The sequence below is a fragment of the Tachysurus fulvidraco genome, chromosome 20 (assembly GCF_022655615.1).
Source record: "Tachysurus fulvidraco isolate hzauxx_2018 chromosome 20, HZAU_PFXX_2.0, whole genome shotgun sequence".
Lineage (NCBI taxonomy): Eukaryota > Metazoa > Chordata > Actinopteri > Siluriformes > Bagridae > Tachysurus > Tachysurus fulvidraco.
Window position 1 is genome coordinate 2,398,605 of NC_062537.1, and position 17,445 is coordinate 2,416,049.

Here is a 17,445-nt window from a genome sequence, read left to right on the forward strand (position 1 = left end):
TGTAGATAAAAATCTCATCTCTTTAGTCAGGCGTACACATACAACATCCCATAATAATGTGCACTATTACATCAGTCTTGAACATTTTATGAACAGCAGATATGTTAATCCCTCTCCACTGCTTCTCTCTTTCTAACCCATACCGAGGCACCCAGAAATTGTACCAGCTCCAATCGTCTTCCGTGCGATGAAGATTTTGGACCTCCACAGTTTGTAGAAACCTGCTACACCAGGGAACACTGCTTGCTGCCATAAACTAATTACATCATAATTACGTAGGTCAAAAGGCATTTTATCCAAGAATTGCTACTAAATTATCCTGGGTGTGTCATGAATAAAATGGCGGTCGAACATGTTTAGTTTCAAACCTTAACGTTGTTTAACCCGAGCTGACCTCAGACATTCCCGCTTGTTTCTACCTCAAAACAAAGTTAAACAAAATGTAGAAGCAGAGCATGAAATTGGATGTCCTGACAAAATATGTTACCATCAAGTAAACTCCGCCGTATCCAACACAGAAATCATTTACAGTTGGAGCACGGCTGTCACTTGGCTGTGAGGTAATCTCAGTTTTACTGACTGAAAGCCTAAATTGCGCATATTTATACAGTAAATATTTATACAGTAAAGCAGATTTTTTTATAGCTATGAACAACGTTAAATACATATTGAATAACATACGTTTCAGACAGAATTTCACTCGCTTTTATCTGAAGACGCAAAGATGGCGACTTCTCGCATTGGTGTCGTCCGATTTTCACGTTGACATGGATGCTCTCTTTAATGTCCGTGTTCCCAACCCAGCGCCGCTTGGTTATAGCTCGAGACAATTTTCAACCCAAACTTGGGTTAAAACAGCCTAAAGTCCTACCCAGCGGCCTCAACCCAGCATTTGGGTTGAAAAAACAACCCAGCGTTTTTTAGAGTGTATGTATTATTCAAACTCTGTTGATAATTAGACTTAAATTTGAATTTTACTGAGATATAAGCTCCAAAAGAAAAATATTTCAAATGAATTATTTGTTTTGCCTTTAAAGCAATGCAAATAGGAATAGATCAAACCGTTAGGTTACATTTGCACATTTTATGAACAGCAGATAAGTTAATCCCTCTCCAGTGCTTTTCTCTTTCTAACCCATCCCGGGGCACCCAGAAATTGTACCAGCTCCGATGGTCTTCGATGAAGATTTTGGACCTCCGCTGAGACAAAGACGACTCTGAGAATCCTGAGGCATATAAAGATCTACCAGCTCCAGTTAGACTCTGCGATACTATAGAGGAGATGTGAACTTCATGTGATCTTTTGCATCTATACAAATTTTTTGACTGTATTTTTATAATCACACTCTCCAGTGTCACCCATATGAGGATGAGGTTCCCCTTTGAGTCTGGTTCCAATCGAGGTTCATACCTTTACCATCTAACAGAGTTTTTCCTTGCCACTGCTGCCTGAGTCACCTCAGACTTGCTCATTGGGGATAAATACATACACATTTAAATATATCTAATATAAATCTCGTATTTTGTATCCTATTAATCTTTATATTATTCGTTATATTAACTTTTCTTCTATGTTTATGTTCTGTAAAGCTACTTTGAGACAATGTCAACTGTAAAAAGCGATACAGAAATAAATTTGAAATGAATTGAAGAATTCAGTGAAGCAGAGAAACAGATATTATAAACTGATTTAAAGAAATAATATGATTCAATAATATGGCACCAGACATTTTATTTCAAATACAAACATGTCACTTGCACTGCTTAAAACAACTGGATTCTATGCGTCGATCAGCAAGGCCTCTGGGCTGCAGTCGATCAGGATCCTGCCGTTCACAGTTTGGCTGTTTAGTTTCAGAAACTCCATCACTTTCGCCTTCTGCTCCGTTGAAGCGGTCTTACGGAACTCGATCACCTCGGTCAGGAGATCCAGTATCTTGTCTCCTTTTTTATCTCCAGGTATGAAACACTCGGTGATGTCCAACAGGGACTGGAGTTTGTAGTTTTTGTAGGGGATTTTTTTGGAATCCAGAAAGCTCTTGATTCTGCTGGTTGTCAAGTTCTGCGCAGTTCCCTGCTTGTACATCTGATCATCAAACACATCTTTTAGCCTGGCCCATGTGCATTCACCTGCAGGGGACGCTGTGTGTTAGCAAAGCTCTCACTCACTCACTCCTTGTCCTGTGCCTCAGATTAAAGTGAACTGGGTTTGTTTACCTGCCAGCAGGATGATGAGGACTTTGCCATCTTTGTGAAGTAAACTTCTGTAGAAGGAAAGCGTGGCCTCTGGATCCTCCACATAGTACAGCATCTGTAATAAAACAGTAAATCAAGCTCTTCAGTCTTCAAGAGGAGAAAGCCATTCCTGTGTTTATACTTAATATCAGACATTCAGTATTATATATTTATTATATATCGAAAATATTTTATCAAACCAGAGGAATATCCAGAAGTGCAGGTACGAACCTGAATCATGCTAATAAAGTGCATCTTCTTCTCAGAGTTCCTGGTCTTCCATTCCTTCTCAAACTCCACCGCAGTCATCTCATTAAAAGTGAAGTTCACGTAATAGAGTCCGGGTGTTTTGGATAATAAAGCTAGAAGAAATAATGTCACACACCACCCTAAGTCTACTCTATAATCTAAAGAGCAAGAGCAGGTTCACATTCAGTTACTGTTACGATGCAGAAACGTAGGATTTCCTGTTAGAAGATCACCAACTCGCCATTTTTACCAATTTTATGCTTAAAAAATCTTTGGGATCGGTGGCTTTAAATGAATAAACCATTCACCATTGATTTCACTTCAAGAATGATTTATTTATTTTTTCGAGGCACTAATTTCTCATCGACCATATGTTGGAAAAAAAATAATAATTAAAAAAAATAATAATAATAATAATAATTTTTAAAAAAACAGCACCACTTGCTGGTTACAAGTAGGAATAATCTATTCTTTGCTCATAACCATTACATAATTTGTCCTAAAAATCCTGGGTCTTTAGTCACAGTGAGGTATTTCTGAGTATTTAAAATACACTCTGGAGTGTAAAAAAAAAAAAAAAAACACTGAGTGTGTGAGTATGCTTAATATTCATACATTTAAAGGTGACGTTCTTGAACTCTGAACTTGTTACAATTTTAGAAGAAAGCTTAAAAAGTTTGACATTAAGGCAAAGGTCTAGAAATTGGTTTTATAATCTTATATTTGGTTAATTAAGATATTCAATCTGTGTAGACTGATGATACTTTAACCTGCTAAGATACCTGATGTTTCTGTGATTCGTGTTCATTCTTTACCTTTATATTTGTTAAGCATGGCGTCACTGGGCTCCACCACCTCGTTCTCCACTTTGGCATCTGGGTGCATTTTATGCAGCAGTTTGAGAATTTCCAGGTCGATCTCACCTGGAGAAAGACGACGGCTTTTAAGAAAGATGATGCAGATCCCTTGATGGAGCTCGAACCACGTGAGAAAGAGTCAACCTACCTGGTCCAGTTCCTACTCCCATCACATTCAGAGTGGCTTCTCCTGATCCGATGCTGCACAGGGCAGAAAGAGAGAGAGAAAGATAGAGTGTGTTTTGAGATATAGAGTCGCTTTGTGTGTGTGTGTGTGTGTGTGTGTGTGTGTGTGTGTGTGTGTGTATATATATACTTGGCCAGGATGTCTGGAAGAGTCGTATGGATGAAATCTTTCATGCACTGGTGTTCGGCAGAATTCGCCCACAGCAGCTCAAAGGTCAGAAGGTATTCAGAATAATCGTCCAGAAGGCTCTGCATCTTTGTTTTTATTTTTTTCCTGGAATACGGAAACGTAGCTGTCAGCTACAACCAGTTTGATTGAAGGTACTGATTTTCTCGTAGCACACATACTGTCACGAACGTGAAACAGGTTAGATCCAAATGCTGGTTTATTAGGCAATATCCCAGACAGGCAAGGGTCACACATCAGGCAAACAACACCATCAAAGGAAATCCAAAAGCAGAAGTCAATAATCCAGGCATAGGTCAGTTCAGGGCAGGCAGCAAACGTTCACAAACACGAAAAATAAGCAAGGTCAAAAATAGGGAAACAGACAGAACAGAATAAACGCTCAATAAGAAGACCGTGCTAGCAAGACCTCGCGACACGAAAGAGTTCTGAGTGAGCTTAAATAGACCGGGTGATTACAGACAGGAAACAGGTGTGCCTGTGCAATGAATAGTGGGAAATAGAGTCCTGATGCTCAAGTGCAGCAAATCCTCTGCAGGCCAGCAGAGGGAGCCCTCATGGCTCTCATAACAGAGCCCCCCCTACAAGCGGCTTCCAGATGCTCCCAAGTCCACGAAACCCAGTCCAGGAGGATGGAGCGAAGGTGCAACCAGGGTGGGAGGGCGGGTCGGGTTTGTGTAGTGGTGGCGCCAGCCGAGCAGGGTGCCAGGGCAGCGCCATCAGAGCAGGGGGCCAGGGCGGCGCCGGATCCGGAGACCAGAGCAGGACCGGAGGCGGAGCCAGAGACCAGAGCAGGACCGGAGACAGAGCCAGAGACCAGAGCAGGACCGGAGACCAGGGTGGTTCTGGAGGCAGAGCCAGAGACCATAAAGGAGTTGGTAGCCAGGGTGGTGTTCTGGAAATAGTTTCTGGCCAGGCAAAGAGTTCAGGGAGTTCCGTCGCCCCGGTCGGCTCGGCAGGTGCCGTCGACCCGGTCGCTTCCGTAGCCCCGGTCGGCTTGGCAGGTTCCGTCGACCCGGTCGCTGCCGTCGCCCCGGTCGTCGCGGCAGGTTTCGTCGACCCGGTCGCTGGCGTCGACCCGGTCGGCTCGGCAGGTTCCGTCGGCTCGGCAGGTTCCGTCGACCCGGTCTCCCCGGCAGGTTCCGTCGACCCGGTCGCCCCGGCAGGTTCCGTCGACCCGGTCGCCCCGGTCGGCCCGGCAGGTTCCGTCGACCCGGTCGCCCCGGCAGGTTCCGTCGACCCGGTCGGCCCGGCAGGTTCCGTCGACCCGGTCGGCCCGGCAGGTTCCGTCGACCCGGTCGGCCCGGCAGGTTCCGTCGACCCGGTCGCCCCGGCAGGTTCCGTCGACCCGGTCGCCCCGGTCGGCCCGGCAGGTTCCGTCGACCCGGTCGGCCCGGCAGGTTCCGTCGACCCGGTCGCCCCGGTCGGCCCGGCAGGTTCCGTCGACCCGGTCGGCCCGGCAGGTTCCGTCGACCCGGTCGCCCCGGTCGGCCCGGCAGGTTCCGTCGACCCGGTCGGCCCGGCAGGTTCCGTCGACCCGGTCGGCCCGGCAGGTTCCGTCGACCCGGTCGCCCCGGTCGGCCCGGCAGGTTCCGTCGACCCGGTCGGCCCGGCAGGTTCCGTCGACCCGGTCGCCCCGGTCGGCCCGGCAGGTTCCGTCGACCCGGTCGGCCCGGCAGGTTCCGTCGCCCCGGTCGGCCCGGCAGGTGCCGTCGCCCCGGTCGGCCCGGCAGGTTCCGTCGACCCGGTCGGCCCGGCAGGTTCCGTCGCCCCGGTCGGCCCGGCAGGTGCCGTCGCCCCGGTCGGCCCGGCAGGTGCCGTCGACCCGGTCGGCCCGGCAGGTGCCGTCGACCCGGTCGGCCCGGCAGGTGCCGTCGCCCCGCCGGTGCCGTCGCCCCGGTGGGCCCGGCAGGTTCCGTCGACCCGGTCGCCCCGGTCGGCCCGGCAGGTTCCGTCGACCCGGTCGGCCCGGCAGGTGCCGTCGACCCGGTTGCCCCGGTCGGCCCGGCAGGTTCCGTCGCCCCGGTGGGCCCGGCAGGTGCCGTCGACCCGGTCGGCCGGGCTGGTGCGGTCGACCCGGTCGGCCCGGCAGGTGCCGTCGCCCCGGTCGGCCCGGCAGGTGCCGTCGACCCGGTCGGCCCGGCAGGTGCCGTCGACCCGGTCGCTGCCTTCGCCCCGGTCGGCCCGGCAGGTGCCGTCGACCCGGTCGCTGCCGTCGCCCAGGTCGGCCCGGCAGGTGCCGTCGACCCGGTCGCTGCCGTCGCCCGGTCGGCCCGGCAGGTGCCGTCGACCCGGTCGCTGCCGTCGCCCCGGTCGGCCCGGCAGGTGCCGTCGACCCGGTCGCTGCCGTCGCCCCGGTCGGCCCGGCAGGTGCCGTCGACCCGGTCGCTGCCGTCGCCCCGGTCGGCCCGGCAGGTGCCGTCGACCCGGTCGCTGCCGTCGCCCCGGTCGGCCCGGCAGGTGCCGTCGACCCGGTCGCTGCCGTCGCCCCGGTCGGCCCGGCAGGTGCCGTCGACCCGGTCGCTGCCGTCGCCCCGGTCGGCTCGGCAGGTGCCGTCGACCCGGTCGCTGCCGTCGCCCCGGTCGGCTCGGCAGGTTCCTTCGACCCGGTCGGTTCCGTCGACCCGGTCGGTTCTGCAGGTTCCGTCGACCCTGGTTCTGTCGATCCGGCTGGTTCCGGCGACCGGGCTGGTCCAGCTGGCAGCTTAGGGATGCCAGCCGCCCGAGCCGACCTCATCGGGGTATGCGCCAGTTTGGAGACCAGCCCGTTAGCACAACCCTCAGCCGAGCTCGCCGGTACGGTAGCCATGGCCAGTACAGGAGGCATGGAACTGAGAGAACGTACCTCTGTAGCCCTGGGGATCCTTAAACTTGACATAACTGGATTTTGAATCCTAGACACCCGAACAGACCTCATCTGGGGGTCCAGTAGACTAAACACTAGTAGTTGTGGCTTAGCAGGAACAGGAAAGGTAGGGGAGGCAGCCATTTTGTGAATTGGTTGGGGTGTGACAGCCATTTTGTGAAATGGTTGGGATGCAGGAATGGCAGCCACCTTGACAACAGGTGCCGGGATGGTGACGGCCCTCTGAGGGACAGGTGTTGTCAGGACAGTGGCTTTTTAACCGCTGGTGCAGATACGGTAGTAGCCCTCTTGAAAACAGGGGCAGGTAAAATGGTAGCCATTTTAGGGGTAGATGCAGACCCGGCAGTCTGGCTTGCGAAACGTTTTCTTCGGATTGCCCTCCTAGACAAGGGTTCAGGCATAGTAGCGGCTATTTTATGATCTGGGCCAGGTGTGTTTGTGGCCATTTTGTCACCCAATTTTCCATCTGGGGTTTCCCACAAGTTCCATCGGGTTCAGCTTTCTAAATTGCTGACAAAACCGCAAAAGTCCAAAATTTGTAAGCTTTGCATTTCTGCTTGTGACAAAGGTTCATCCAAACAGTCATTTAAGTACAACTTTAATTCCACGTTGCTGAGGTTCAAACCAGTCACACATGTCCAGAACAATTGGGCAAAGCCACTCACCGCTCGTCCTTCTTGGCGGAGAGACATCAAGTCGTCCAACCTGTGCCATCATTCTTCTTCAGTGGACGGGGGTGACACTTGGACTTGTATGCCGCTGTATCGGTACATGTCGGGGTACGGGAACACAACAATCGGAACGGGGAAAGATCACAGCTAAATCCTTAGTTGAGTGGTCGGAGAAGGTGCCGGAAGACTTGGGAATGCTGGATTTGGTTGTTGGGTTTATGGCTGATGCAGTGATGAAACCAGGGTGGATGCAATAAACCGCTGGATCTTGTATGGCGAGGTATTCTGTCACGAACGTGAAACAGGTTAGATCCAAATGCTGGTTTATTAGGCAATATCCCAGACAGGCAAGGGTCACACATCAGGCAAACAACACCATCAAAGGAAATCCAAAAGCAGAAGTCAATAATCCAGGCATAGGTCAGGGCAGGTCAGGGCAGGTCAGGGCAGGCAGCAAACGTTCACAAACATGAAAAACAAGCAAGGTCAAAAACAGGGACACAGACAGAACAGAATAAACGCTCAATAAGAAGACAGTGCTAACAAGACCTCACGACACAAAAGCATTCTGAGTGAGCTTAAATAGACCAGGTGATTACAAACAGGAAACAGGTGTGCTGTGCAATGAATAGTGGGAAATAGAGTCCTGATGCTCAAGTGCAGCAAATCCTCTGCAAGCCAGCAGAGGGAGCCCTCATGGCTCCCATAGCACATACACATATACACACGTACTGTACACATATACACATACACACACATAAACATACACACGTACACATAGATGTTCGCGTGACAAAAACACCTTTTTTCTTATTCAATTTACATTTTTACTGCTTTGTTCATTTGAATTTTAATTGCAAACGATAACATTGTGCAATATCTCCTTAAGCCTTTTTTTTCCTTTTTCCCCCCCGACATTGTTTTTTTAAATAATTATTTTAACAACACAACACAATACAGTAGTACCGGTATCTCACATCAGCATATACAGACCCATATCACCTTATTATCTTTGGATATACACGTTCATACACAGACAGACAAAAAAGTGCCAAAACAATATAATAATAGGAAATATAATAATAATAAAATAATAATAATTACAATAACAAAAAATACAGCAGGGCATATCAAAGTAAATAACAGGGTAATTTTATAAACAAAAATTAAATTTATGTATCAGCTACGAACATCTTCCAGAAATTTCAACAAAGAAGACAAAGTTCGCCAAGATCTTTGATGCAGATCACACACAGTTAGTTTTTCCAGAGGTAGAAGTGTGGCGACTTGACTTATCCTCATATTGACTGAGGGTATCTGAGGAGTTGACCACAGTAATAATATACATTTTTTTGCTAAGTATATACAAAGGTTCAGTACACTTTCTTTGTCAAAGACAAGGTACAGGCCAGTTTTACAGTTCAGAAGGTAAACATTTGGAGACAATACAAAAGACTTTCCAATAATCTTCTGAATAATATTATGGATCTCTTTCCAGTAACTTTTGATTTTATCACAATCCCAAAACACATGCATCACTGTGCCAATGTCCGTCCTACATTTGAAACATAATTGAGAAGAATTGGGGAACATTTCATGAAGTCGAACTGGAGTTAGATAAGTCCCGTGGATAAATTTATAATTCTGTTCGTGGGCCAATATTGAGAGACCTTTGGGGGAAACACATGTACAAACAGATAACCACTCCTCATTACTAAAATTTGATCTCAAGTCCTTTTCCCATATTGCCCTCAGAGAATCAAAAGTTGAAATACCAACATTAGACAGCAAAACATACTGTATAACTCAGAGATCTTTTTCTTAAGAGTAAATGAAGAGAGGAGCTGCTTTTCCACTTCCGTAAGATCAAATCGTATATTTCCTTCTTTAGAGTATTAATCTAAAAAGTGCAGTAATCAGAGCCGGATTAACGCAAAGGCAAACTAGGCACGTGATGTGTATGTGATTTTTTTTTAAAGAATTACCCTAATTCAAAAATTACTTGACCTTGAAATAAAACCCAGATGAAATTAAGTCCATTATGAGCACCCACTGACACACCCGCTGACACACACACACTTACTTGCTGTCTTCAGATTGTTGTTCCTTGGACATGTACCGTAGTGCAGGAACACTGCTTCATCTCAGAATCATGCTGATCTTTTTAAAGCTGTAGCTCCGCCCATGGCAAGATATCTAGTATTTACAGAACTGGATGTTCCTCCTTTAACTCAATAAAATATCAGACAGCAGGATGACTGTACACTCTAAAAAACGCTGGGTTGTTTTTTCAACCCAAATGCTGGGTTGAGGCTGCTGGGTAGGACTTTGGGCTGTTTAAACCCAAGTTTGGGTTGAAAATGGTCTTGAGCTATAACCCAGCGGCGCTGGGTTGGGAACACAGACATCAAAGAGAACATGCACATAAACGTGAAAATCGGACGACACCGATGCAAGAGACTGCCATCTTTGCGTCTTCAGATAAAAGCGAGTGAAATTCTGTCTGAAACGTATGTTATTCAATATGTATTTAACAATGTTTATAACTATAAAAAAATCTGCTTTACTGTATAAACTAATATTATATGCGCAATTTAGGCTTTCAGTCAGTTAAACTGAGATTACCTCACGGCCAAGTGACAGCCGTCTTACTGCTGGTGTCTAAAACTCTTACTGCTGGTGTCTAGAACTCTTACTGCTGGTGTCTCCTCTACTGCTGGTGTCTAGAACTCTTACTGCTGGTGTCTCCTCCCCAGGAAGTCCATACACCACAGTATGTAGAAACCTGCTACACCAGGGAACACTGCTTGCTGCCATAAACTAATTACATAGAAAATATTAATGTCAGTCAAAAGGCATTTTATCCAAGAATTGCTACTAAATTATCCTGGGTTTGTCATGAATAAAATGGCGGTCAAACATGTTTCGTTTCAGACCTTAACGTTGTTTAACCCGAGCTGACCTCAGACATTCCCGCTTGTTTCTACCTCAAAACAAAGTTAAACAAAATGTAGAAGCAGAGCATGAAATTGGATGTCCTGACAAAATATGTTACCATCAAGTAAACTCCGCCGTATCCAACACAGAAATCATTTACAGTTGGAGCACGGCTGTCACTTGGCTGTGAGGTAATCTCAGTTTTACTGACTGAAAGCCTAAATTGCGCATATTTATACAGTAAATATTTATACAGTAAAGCAGATTTTTTTATAGCTATGAACAACGTTAAATACATATTGAATAACATACGTTTCAGACAGAATTTCACTCGCTTTTATCTGAAGACGCAAAGATGGCGACTTCTCGCATTGGTGTCGTCCGATTTTCACGTTGACATGCATGCTCTCTTTAATGTCCGTGTTCCCAACCCAGCGCCGCTTGGTTATAGCTCGAGACAATTTTCAACCCAAACTTGGGTTAAAACAGCCTAAAGTCCTACCCAGCGGCCTCAACCCAGCATTTGGGTTGAAAAAACAACCCAGCGTTTTTTAGAGTGTATGTATTATTCAAACTCTGTTGATAATTAGACTTAAATTTGAATTTTACTGAGATATAAGCTCCAAAAGAAAAATATTTCAAATGAATTATTTGTTTTGCCTTTAAAGCAATGCAAATAGGAATAGATCAAACCGTTAGGTTACATTTGCACATTTTATGAACAGCAGATATGTTAATCCCTCTCCAGTGCTTTTCTCTTTCTAACCCATCCCGAGGCACCCAGAAATTGTACCAGCTTCGATGGTCTTCGATGAAGATTTTGGACCTCCGCTGAGACGAGGCCGACTCTGAGAATCCTGAGGCATATAAAGATCTACCAGCTCCAGTTAGACTCTGCGATACTATAGAGGAGATGTGAACTTCATGTGATCTTTTGCATCTATACAAATTTTTTGACTGTATATTTATAATCACACCGTCCAGTGTCACCCATATGAGGATGAGGTTCCCCATTGAGTTTGGTTCCTCTCAAGGTTTCTTCCTTTACCATCTAAGGGAGTTTTTCCTTGCCACTGCTGCCTGAGTCACCTCAGACTTGCTCATTTGGGATAAATACATACACATTTAAATATATCTAATATAAATCTCGAATTTTGTATTATATTAATCTTTATATTATTCTTTATATTAACCTTTTCTTCTATGTTTATGTTCTGTAAAGCTGCTTTGAGACAATGTCAATTGTAAAAAGCGATATAGAAATAAATTTGAATTGAATTGAATTGAAGAAATCGTTGAAGCAGACAAATTATAAACTGATTTAAAAAAATAATATGATTCAGGAATATGGCACCAGACATTTTATTTCAAACACAAACATGTCACTTGCACTGCTTAAAACAACTGCATTTTATTAACTACGCGTCGATCAGCAAGGCCTCGGTGCTGCAGTCGAACAGGATCCGGCCGTTCACAGTTTGGCTGTTTAGTTTCAGAAACTCCATCACTTTCGCCTTCTGCTCCGTTGAAGCGGTCTTACGGAACTCGATCACCTCGGTCAGGAGATCCAGTATCTTGTCTCCTTTTTTATCTCCAGGTATGAAACACTCGGTGATGTCCAACAGGGACTGGAGTTTGTAGTTTTTGTAGGGGATTTTTTTGGAATCCAGAAAGCTCTTGATTCTGCTGGTTGACAAGTTCTGCGCAGTTCCCTGCTTGTACATCTGATCTTCAAACATTTCTGTTAACCTGGCCCATGCACATTCACCTGGAGGGGACGCTGTGTGTTAGCAAAGCTCTCACTCACTCACTCACTCCTTGTCCTGTGCCTCAGATTAAAGTAAACTGGGTTTGTTTACCTGCCAGCAGGATGAGGAGGACTTTGCCATCTTTGTGCAGTAAACTTCTGTAGAAGGAAAGCGTGGCCTCTGGATCCTCCACATAGTACAGCATCTGTAATAAAACAGTAAATCAGGCTCTTCAGTCTTCAATAGTTGTGGCAGTGGGGGTAAGTCGTGGCCTAATGGTTAGAGAGTCTGACTCGTAACCTGAAGGTTGTGGGTTCGAGTCCGGCCACAACTGAGGTGCCTTTGAGCAAAGCACTGAATCCCCCCCCCAACTGCTCCCTGGGTGCCACACCATAAATGGCTGCCCACTGCTCCAGGTGTGTGTTCACAGTGTGTGTGTGTTCACTGCTGTGTGTGAACTTTGGATGGGTTAAATGCAGAGATCAAATTCTGAATATGGGTCACCGTACTTATCTGTTTGTCACATCACTATCACTATCAATAGCCCAGAAATCCATTCCTGTGTTTATACTTAATATCAGACAATTTGTATTATATATGTATAATATATATAACAAAAATATTTCATCAAACCAAAGGAATATCCAGAAGTGCAGGTACGAACCTGAATCATGTTAATAAAGTGCATCTTCTTCTCAGAGTTCCTGGTCTTCCATTCCTTCTCAAACTCCACCGCAGTCATCTCATTAAAAGTGAATTTCACGTAGTCGAGTCCGGGTGTTTTGGATAATAAAGCTAGAAGAAATAATGTCACACACCACCCTAAGTCTAGTCTAAAGAGCAAGAGCAGGTTCACATTCAATTTCTTGAGGATTGGTGGCTTTAAACGAATAAAATATTCACCTCTGATTTCACTTCATGAATTTTTTTTTTTTTTTGAGGCACTAATTTCTCATCGACCGTATGTTGGAACTTGAAATCTTCAGACCAAAAATAATAAAGAAACAGCACCACCTGCTGGTTACATGCAGGAAAAAGATATATTTTTTGCTCATAACCATTACATAAATTGTCCTAAAAATCCTGTGTCTTTAGTCTCAGTGAGGTATTTCTGAGTATTTAAAATACACACTGGAGTATAAAAAAACACTCTGTGTGTGTGTGTTTGTGTGTGTGGGGGGGGGGAGGGGTACAGTATGCTTAATATTCATACATTTAAAGGTGAATTTTTTGAACTCTGTACTTGATAAGATTTTAGAAGAAGAAAGCTTAAAAACCTGACATTAGAGCAAAGGTCTAGAAATTGGTTTAATAATCTTATATTTGGTTAATTAAAATATTCAATCTGCGTAGACTGGTGATACTTTAACCTGCTAAGATACCTGATCTTTCTGGGATTCGTGTTCTGTTCTTTACCTTTATGTTTGTTAAGCATGACGTCGCTGGGCTCCACCACCTCGTTCTCCACTTTGGCATCTGGGTGCATTTTATGCAGCAGTTTGAGAATTTCCAGGTCGATCTCACCTGGAGAAAGACGGCGGCTTTTAAGAAAGATGATGCAGATCCCTTCATGGAGCTCGAACCACGTGAGAAAGAGTCAACCTACCTGATCCGGTTCCTACTCCCATCACGTTCAGAGTGGATTCTCCTGATCCGATGCTGCACAAGGCAGAGAGAGAGGAAGATAGAGTGTGTTTTGAGATATAAAGTCGCTTTTTGTGTACAGTGTGTGTGTGTGTGTGTGTGTGTGTGTGTGTGTGTGTGTGTGTGTGTGTGTGTGTGTGTGTATATACTTGGCCAGGATATCTGGAAGAGTTGTTTGGATGAAATCTTTCATGCACTGGTGTTCGGCAGAATTCGCCAACAGCAGCTCAAAGGTCATAAGGTATTTAGAATAATCGTCCAGAAGGCTCTGCATCTTTATTGTTTTTTTTCCCCTGGAATACGGAAACGTTGTAGCTGTCAGTTCGGATTGCACAACGTAGTTGCATCAGGCAAGAAGCATCTTTAAACCAGTTTGATTCAAGGTACTGATTTTCTCGTAGCACACCCACATACACACATACACACACACACACACACACACACACATATACACACATGCACATACACACACACACACACACACATAGAAGTTTGCCATGACAAAAACACCTTTTTTTCTTCTTCAATTTACATTTTTACTGTTTAGTACATTCGAATTTTACATGCAAACGATAACATTGCAAACAATATTTCCTTTTCTTTTTTCCCCTGAGATTGTTTTCACTTTCAGTGTCTACATGTTGTAATTTCTTTACGATTGTCTGCAATTGTTCATAATCTAAATAAAGAAAAGAAAGTAAGCAAGACATTTGGTACATTCACATAACAACATTGTGTGACGGATCATTTTAACTGCCTTTTTGCTAAAGTCTGCATTTCCTCACTAACTCTAGTTTTTACATTACATGTGTGTCTTATGCATTCTTATGCAAACTTTTTTATTCTGTACTGAGAATGAAATCTCACTAGGACAAGAAAGTATGATCATATAACCCCAATTTTATCATCTCTACACTGGCTACCTGTTAAGTTTAGAATTGATTACAAACTGCTGCTACTTACGTACAAGGCTCTTAATGATTTTGCTCCCATGTATCTAACTAGTCTTCTAACACGTTACAATCCTTCACGCTCTCTGAGATCACAAAACTCAGGACTTCTGCTAGTTCCCAGAATATCTAAGTCTACTAAAGGTGGTAGAGCGTTTTCTTATTTAGCTCCCAAACTTTGGAATAGTCTTCCTGTTAGTGTTCGATGCTCAGACACACTTTCCCAGTTTAAATGTAGATAAAAATCTCATCTCTTTAGTCAGGCGTACACATAATACATCCCATAATACTGTGCACTATTATATCAGAATTGCAAATTTTATGAACAGCAGATATGTTAATCCCTCTCCACTGCTTCTCTCTTCTACCCATCCCAAGGCATCCAGAAATTATACCAGCCCTGATCGTCTTCCGTGCGATGAAGATTTTGGACCACTGAGATGAGGCCGACACAGCGAACCCTGAGGCATCCAGAGATCTACCAGCTACACTTATATTCTGCTATACTAAAAAGATGTGAACTCCATGTGATCTTTTGCATCTATACAACATTTGCTAGTCTGTATATTTATAATCACACCCTCCAGTGTTACCCATATGAGGATGGGTTCCCCTTGAGCCCTGTTCCTCTCAAGGTTACTTCCTTACCATGTAAGGGAGGTTTTCCTTGCCACTGCTGCCTGAGTCACCTCAGACTTGCTCATTGGGGATATATACATACACATTGTGAACTATATCTATCTAACATCAATCTTGAATTATGAATTCTATTAATCTTTATATTACTCTTATAATAACCCTTTGTTCTATGTTTATGTTCTGTAAAGCTGCTTGAGACGATGTCAATTGTAAAAAGCGCTATACAAATAAACTTGAATTGAATTGAATGAAATCTTTTGAAAAGGGGTTTTAATCACAGACTGCATGTGAATTTTTTTTAAGAATTACCCTAATTAAACAATTGCTTACAGTTGAAATAAAACCCAGATGAAATTAAGTCCATGAAATTGAGCACCCACTGACACACACACACACTTACTTGCTGTCTTCAGCCTGTTGTTCTGTAGACATGTATCGTAGTGCAGGAACACGACTTCAGAATCATGCTGATCTTTTATAAAGCTGTATCTCCGCCCATGGAAAGATATTAAGTATTTACAGAACTGGATGCTCCTCTTTTAAAGGTGGGGTGTACGCAGACATCCCAACCTGCAAAAAGTATTTTGCTGAAAGGTATTCTGAAAACAACCCCCCCCCCCCCACACACACACACCCGAAACCACAAGATAAAACAAAACATGTTGAAGTCATGTCAATATGTCTTTTACAATCATTTACCCTGCCTTGGGCCATGATGGTGTAAAATTGTGTCTTATACTGTGCTTTTTTTTGGGCTCTCTCCCTCTGCCACGGGCCATCATGCCACTCCTGTTTCTAGATACACTGATTAATTTGTTTTGAGAGAAGAGATAAAAGCCTGCCCACACTGACAACTGATTCTGTCTGTCTTACATGTGCTTAAAGGTGGGATCTCCGTTGTTTGAGAAATGCTTCAGAAAACTGTGTTGGGCCGCCAAACAAACAAAAACAAAACTAATGTGTAGCCAATGAGCAGAAAGGGGCGTGTCGTGTCAATAATAGCAGAGAGAGTGTTCAGTGCGCATGTGTGACATTAGCAGAAAGCGGTTTTAACATTGACATGGAGGATAAAAACAAAGAAAGAAAGCGAAGAAAGGCTTACGATAAGGCAAGAAGTAGGACGTGTTAATATAGGATCAGCTTTCCTGCGCTGGAGAGAACTGAAGGAGCAGGAAGGCCTGCTATGGGACGCCGAGGGACTTAAGTAAAGTTGGCCACATATTCACAGATTCGAGTTTAATATTTACGTATTAAAAAAAAAATCATAAAAATGATACAAAAAGACATTTCCCCCAAATAAGTGTTGTAGTATAACTATCAGGACATCAGTGATGTGTGAGCTGAATTTGGTGACAGTACAGTGTATTACAGTGAAGTTATTGACTGTTTTTTAGTATTCACTTTTCGGGTTTTGCACTTTGCAGACGGTCACTTGAAATCTATCTCTCAGTCGTCCGCACATAGGGGCTTTTTCATTCACTTCACTTCATGCATTGTGGTTGTTCAGGCCACATACGTCAGCGCTATACTCCTCCCAAACAGAAGTGCGTCACTCGCAAATGTTGGCTCTGATCTGTCACCCAGGCGTCTCGTTGGGTCTTAAAAAGCGCTGCTGCCGCCAGTGAAAATGCAGCAAACAGTAAATGCTGTTTTTTGTAGCATAACCATCGTAACGAGTTTTTTCGTCTGGTTTTTGATCGCATTCTGAAAACCGCACACACCAAAGTGTGTTCCATTTCAACGACCTCGGAAATGAGGTCAAATATATTTGCATTTTGGTCGGGAGTAGAAAGATCGGATCGATATCCAATTCGCCGAGACGTATTTATGTGGCCTGATGTAAATGGAACAGTTTGAACAAATCAGATAGCTATCGGATCAGAGAAAACACACAAAGTCACCAGGTGTAAAAAGGCCCATAGAGACTTGTGTATTTTGTACACCGCGGAGCAAAGCTAATTTTGAGGAAAATTGGGTTGTAGCTGCCTCTCTACATGACTACAATAGAAAAGAGGTGTTATTTGTGTAGTAACAGCGTTTAGCTCAGGAGTTATTGACTCGGGAAACTCCAACCTGTGAATATGCGGCCAACTTTACTTAAGACGCCGACTTAAGTAAAGTTGGCCGCATATACACATATTCATACTTATTTAGAAGAAATGTATTTTTGTATCATTTTTATGATCTTTTTAATATGAAAATAATTCCCCCAATAGTAAAACACATTTCCCCCAAATAAGTGTTGTAGTATAACTATCAGGAAATCAGTGATGTGT

The 17,445-nt window shown here is 44.5% G+C and overlaps 2 protein-coding genes across 2 annotated transcripts; both read right to left on the bottom strand.

Annotated features, from left to right (window-relative positions):
- Positions 1 to 1,715: 1,715 nt before the first annotated feature.
- LOC113650195 (histamine N-methyltransferase-like) lies at positions 1,716 to 9,418 on the bottom strand. The gene is made up of 7 exons (XM_027158382.2): positions 9,335 to 9,418; positions 3,658 to 3,801; positions 3,490 to 3,542; positions 3,300 to 3,407; positions 2,467 to 2,597; positions 2,218 to 2,311; positions 1,716 to 2,130 (listed from the first exon to the last, which is right to left on the bottom strand). Exons 1-7 carry the CDS (start codon positions 9,364 to 9,366, stop codon positions 1,781 to 1,783), a joined length of 912 nt encoding a protein of 303 aa, XP_027014183.1. The 5' UTR covers positions 9,367 to 9,418; the 3' UTR covers positions 1,716 to 1,780.
- A 2,116-nt stretch (positions 9,419 to 11,534) lies between these two features.
- On the bottom strand, positions 11,535 to 15,722 carry LOC113650194 (histamine N-methyltransferase-like). The gene is made up of 7 exons (XM_027158380.2): positions 15,570 to 15,722; positions 13,730 to 13,873; positions 13,543 to 13,595; positions 13,353 to 13,460; positions 12,601 to 12,731; positions 12,048 to 12,141; positions 11,535 to 11,956 (listed from the first exon to the last, which is right to left on the bottom strand). The coding sequence occupies exons 1-7, from the start codon at positions 15,599 to 15,601 to the stop codon at positions 11,607 to 11,609; spliced, it is 912 nt and encodes a 303-aa protein (XP_027014181.2). The 5' UTR covers positions 15,602 to 15,722; the 3' UTR covers positions 11,535 to 11,606.
- Between the last annotated feature and the right edge of the window lie 1,723 nt (positions 15,723 to 17,445).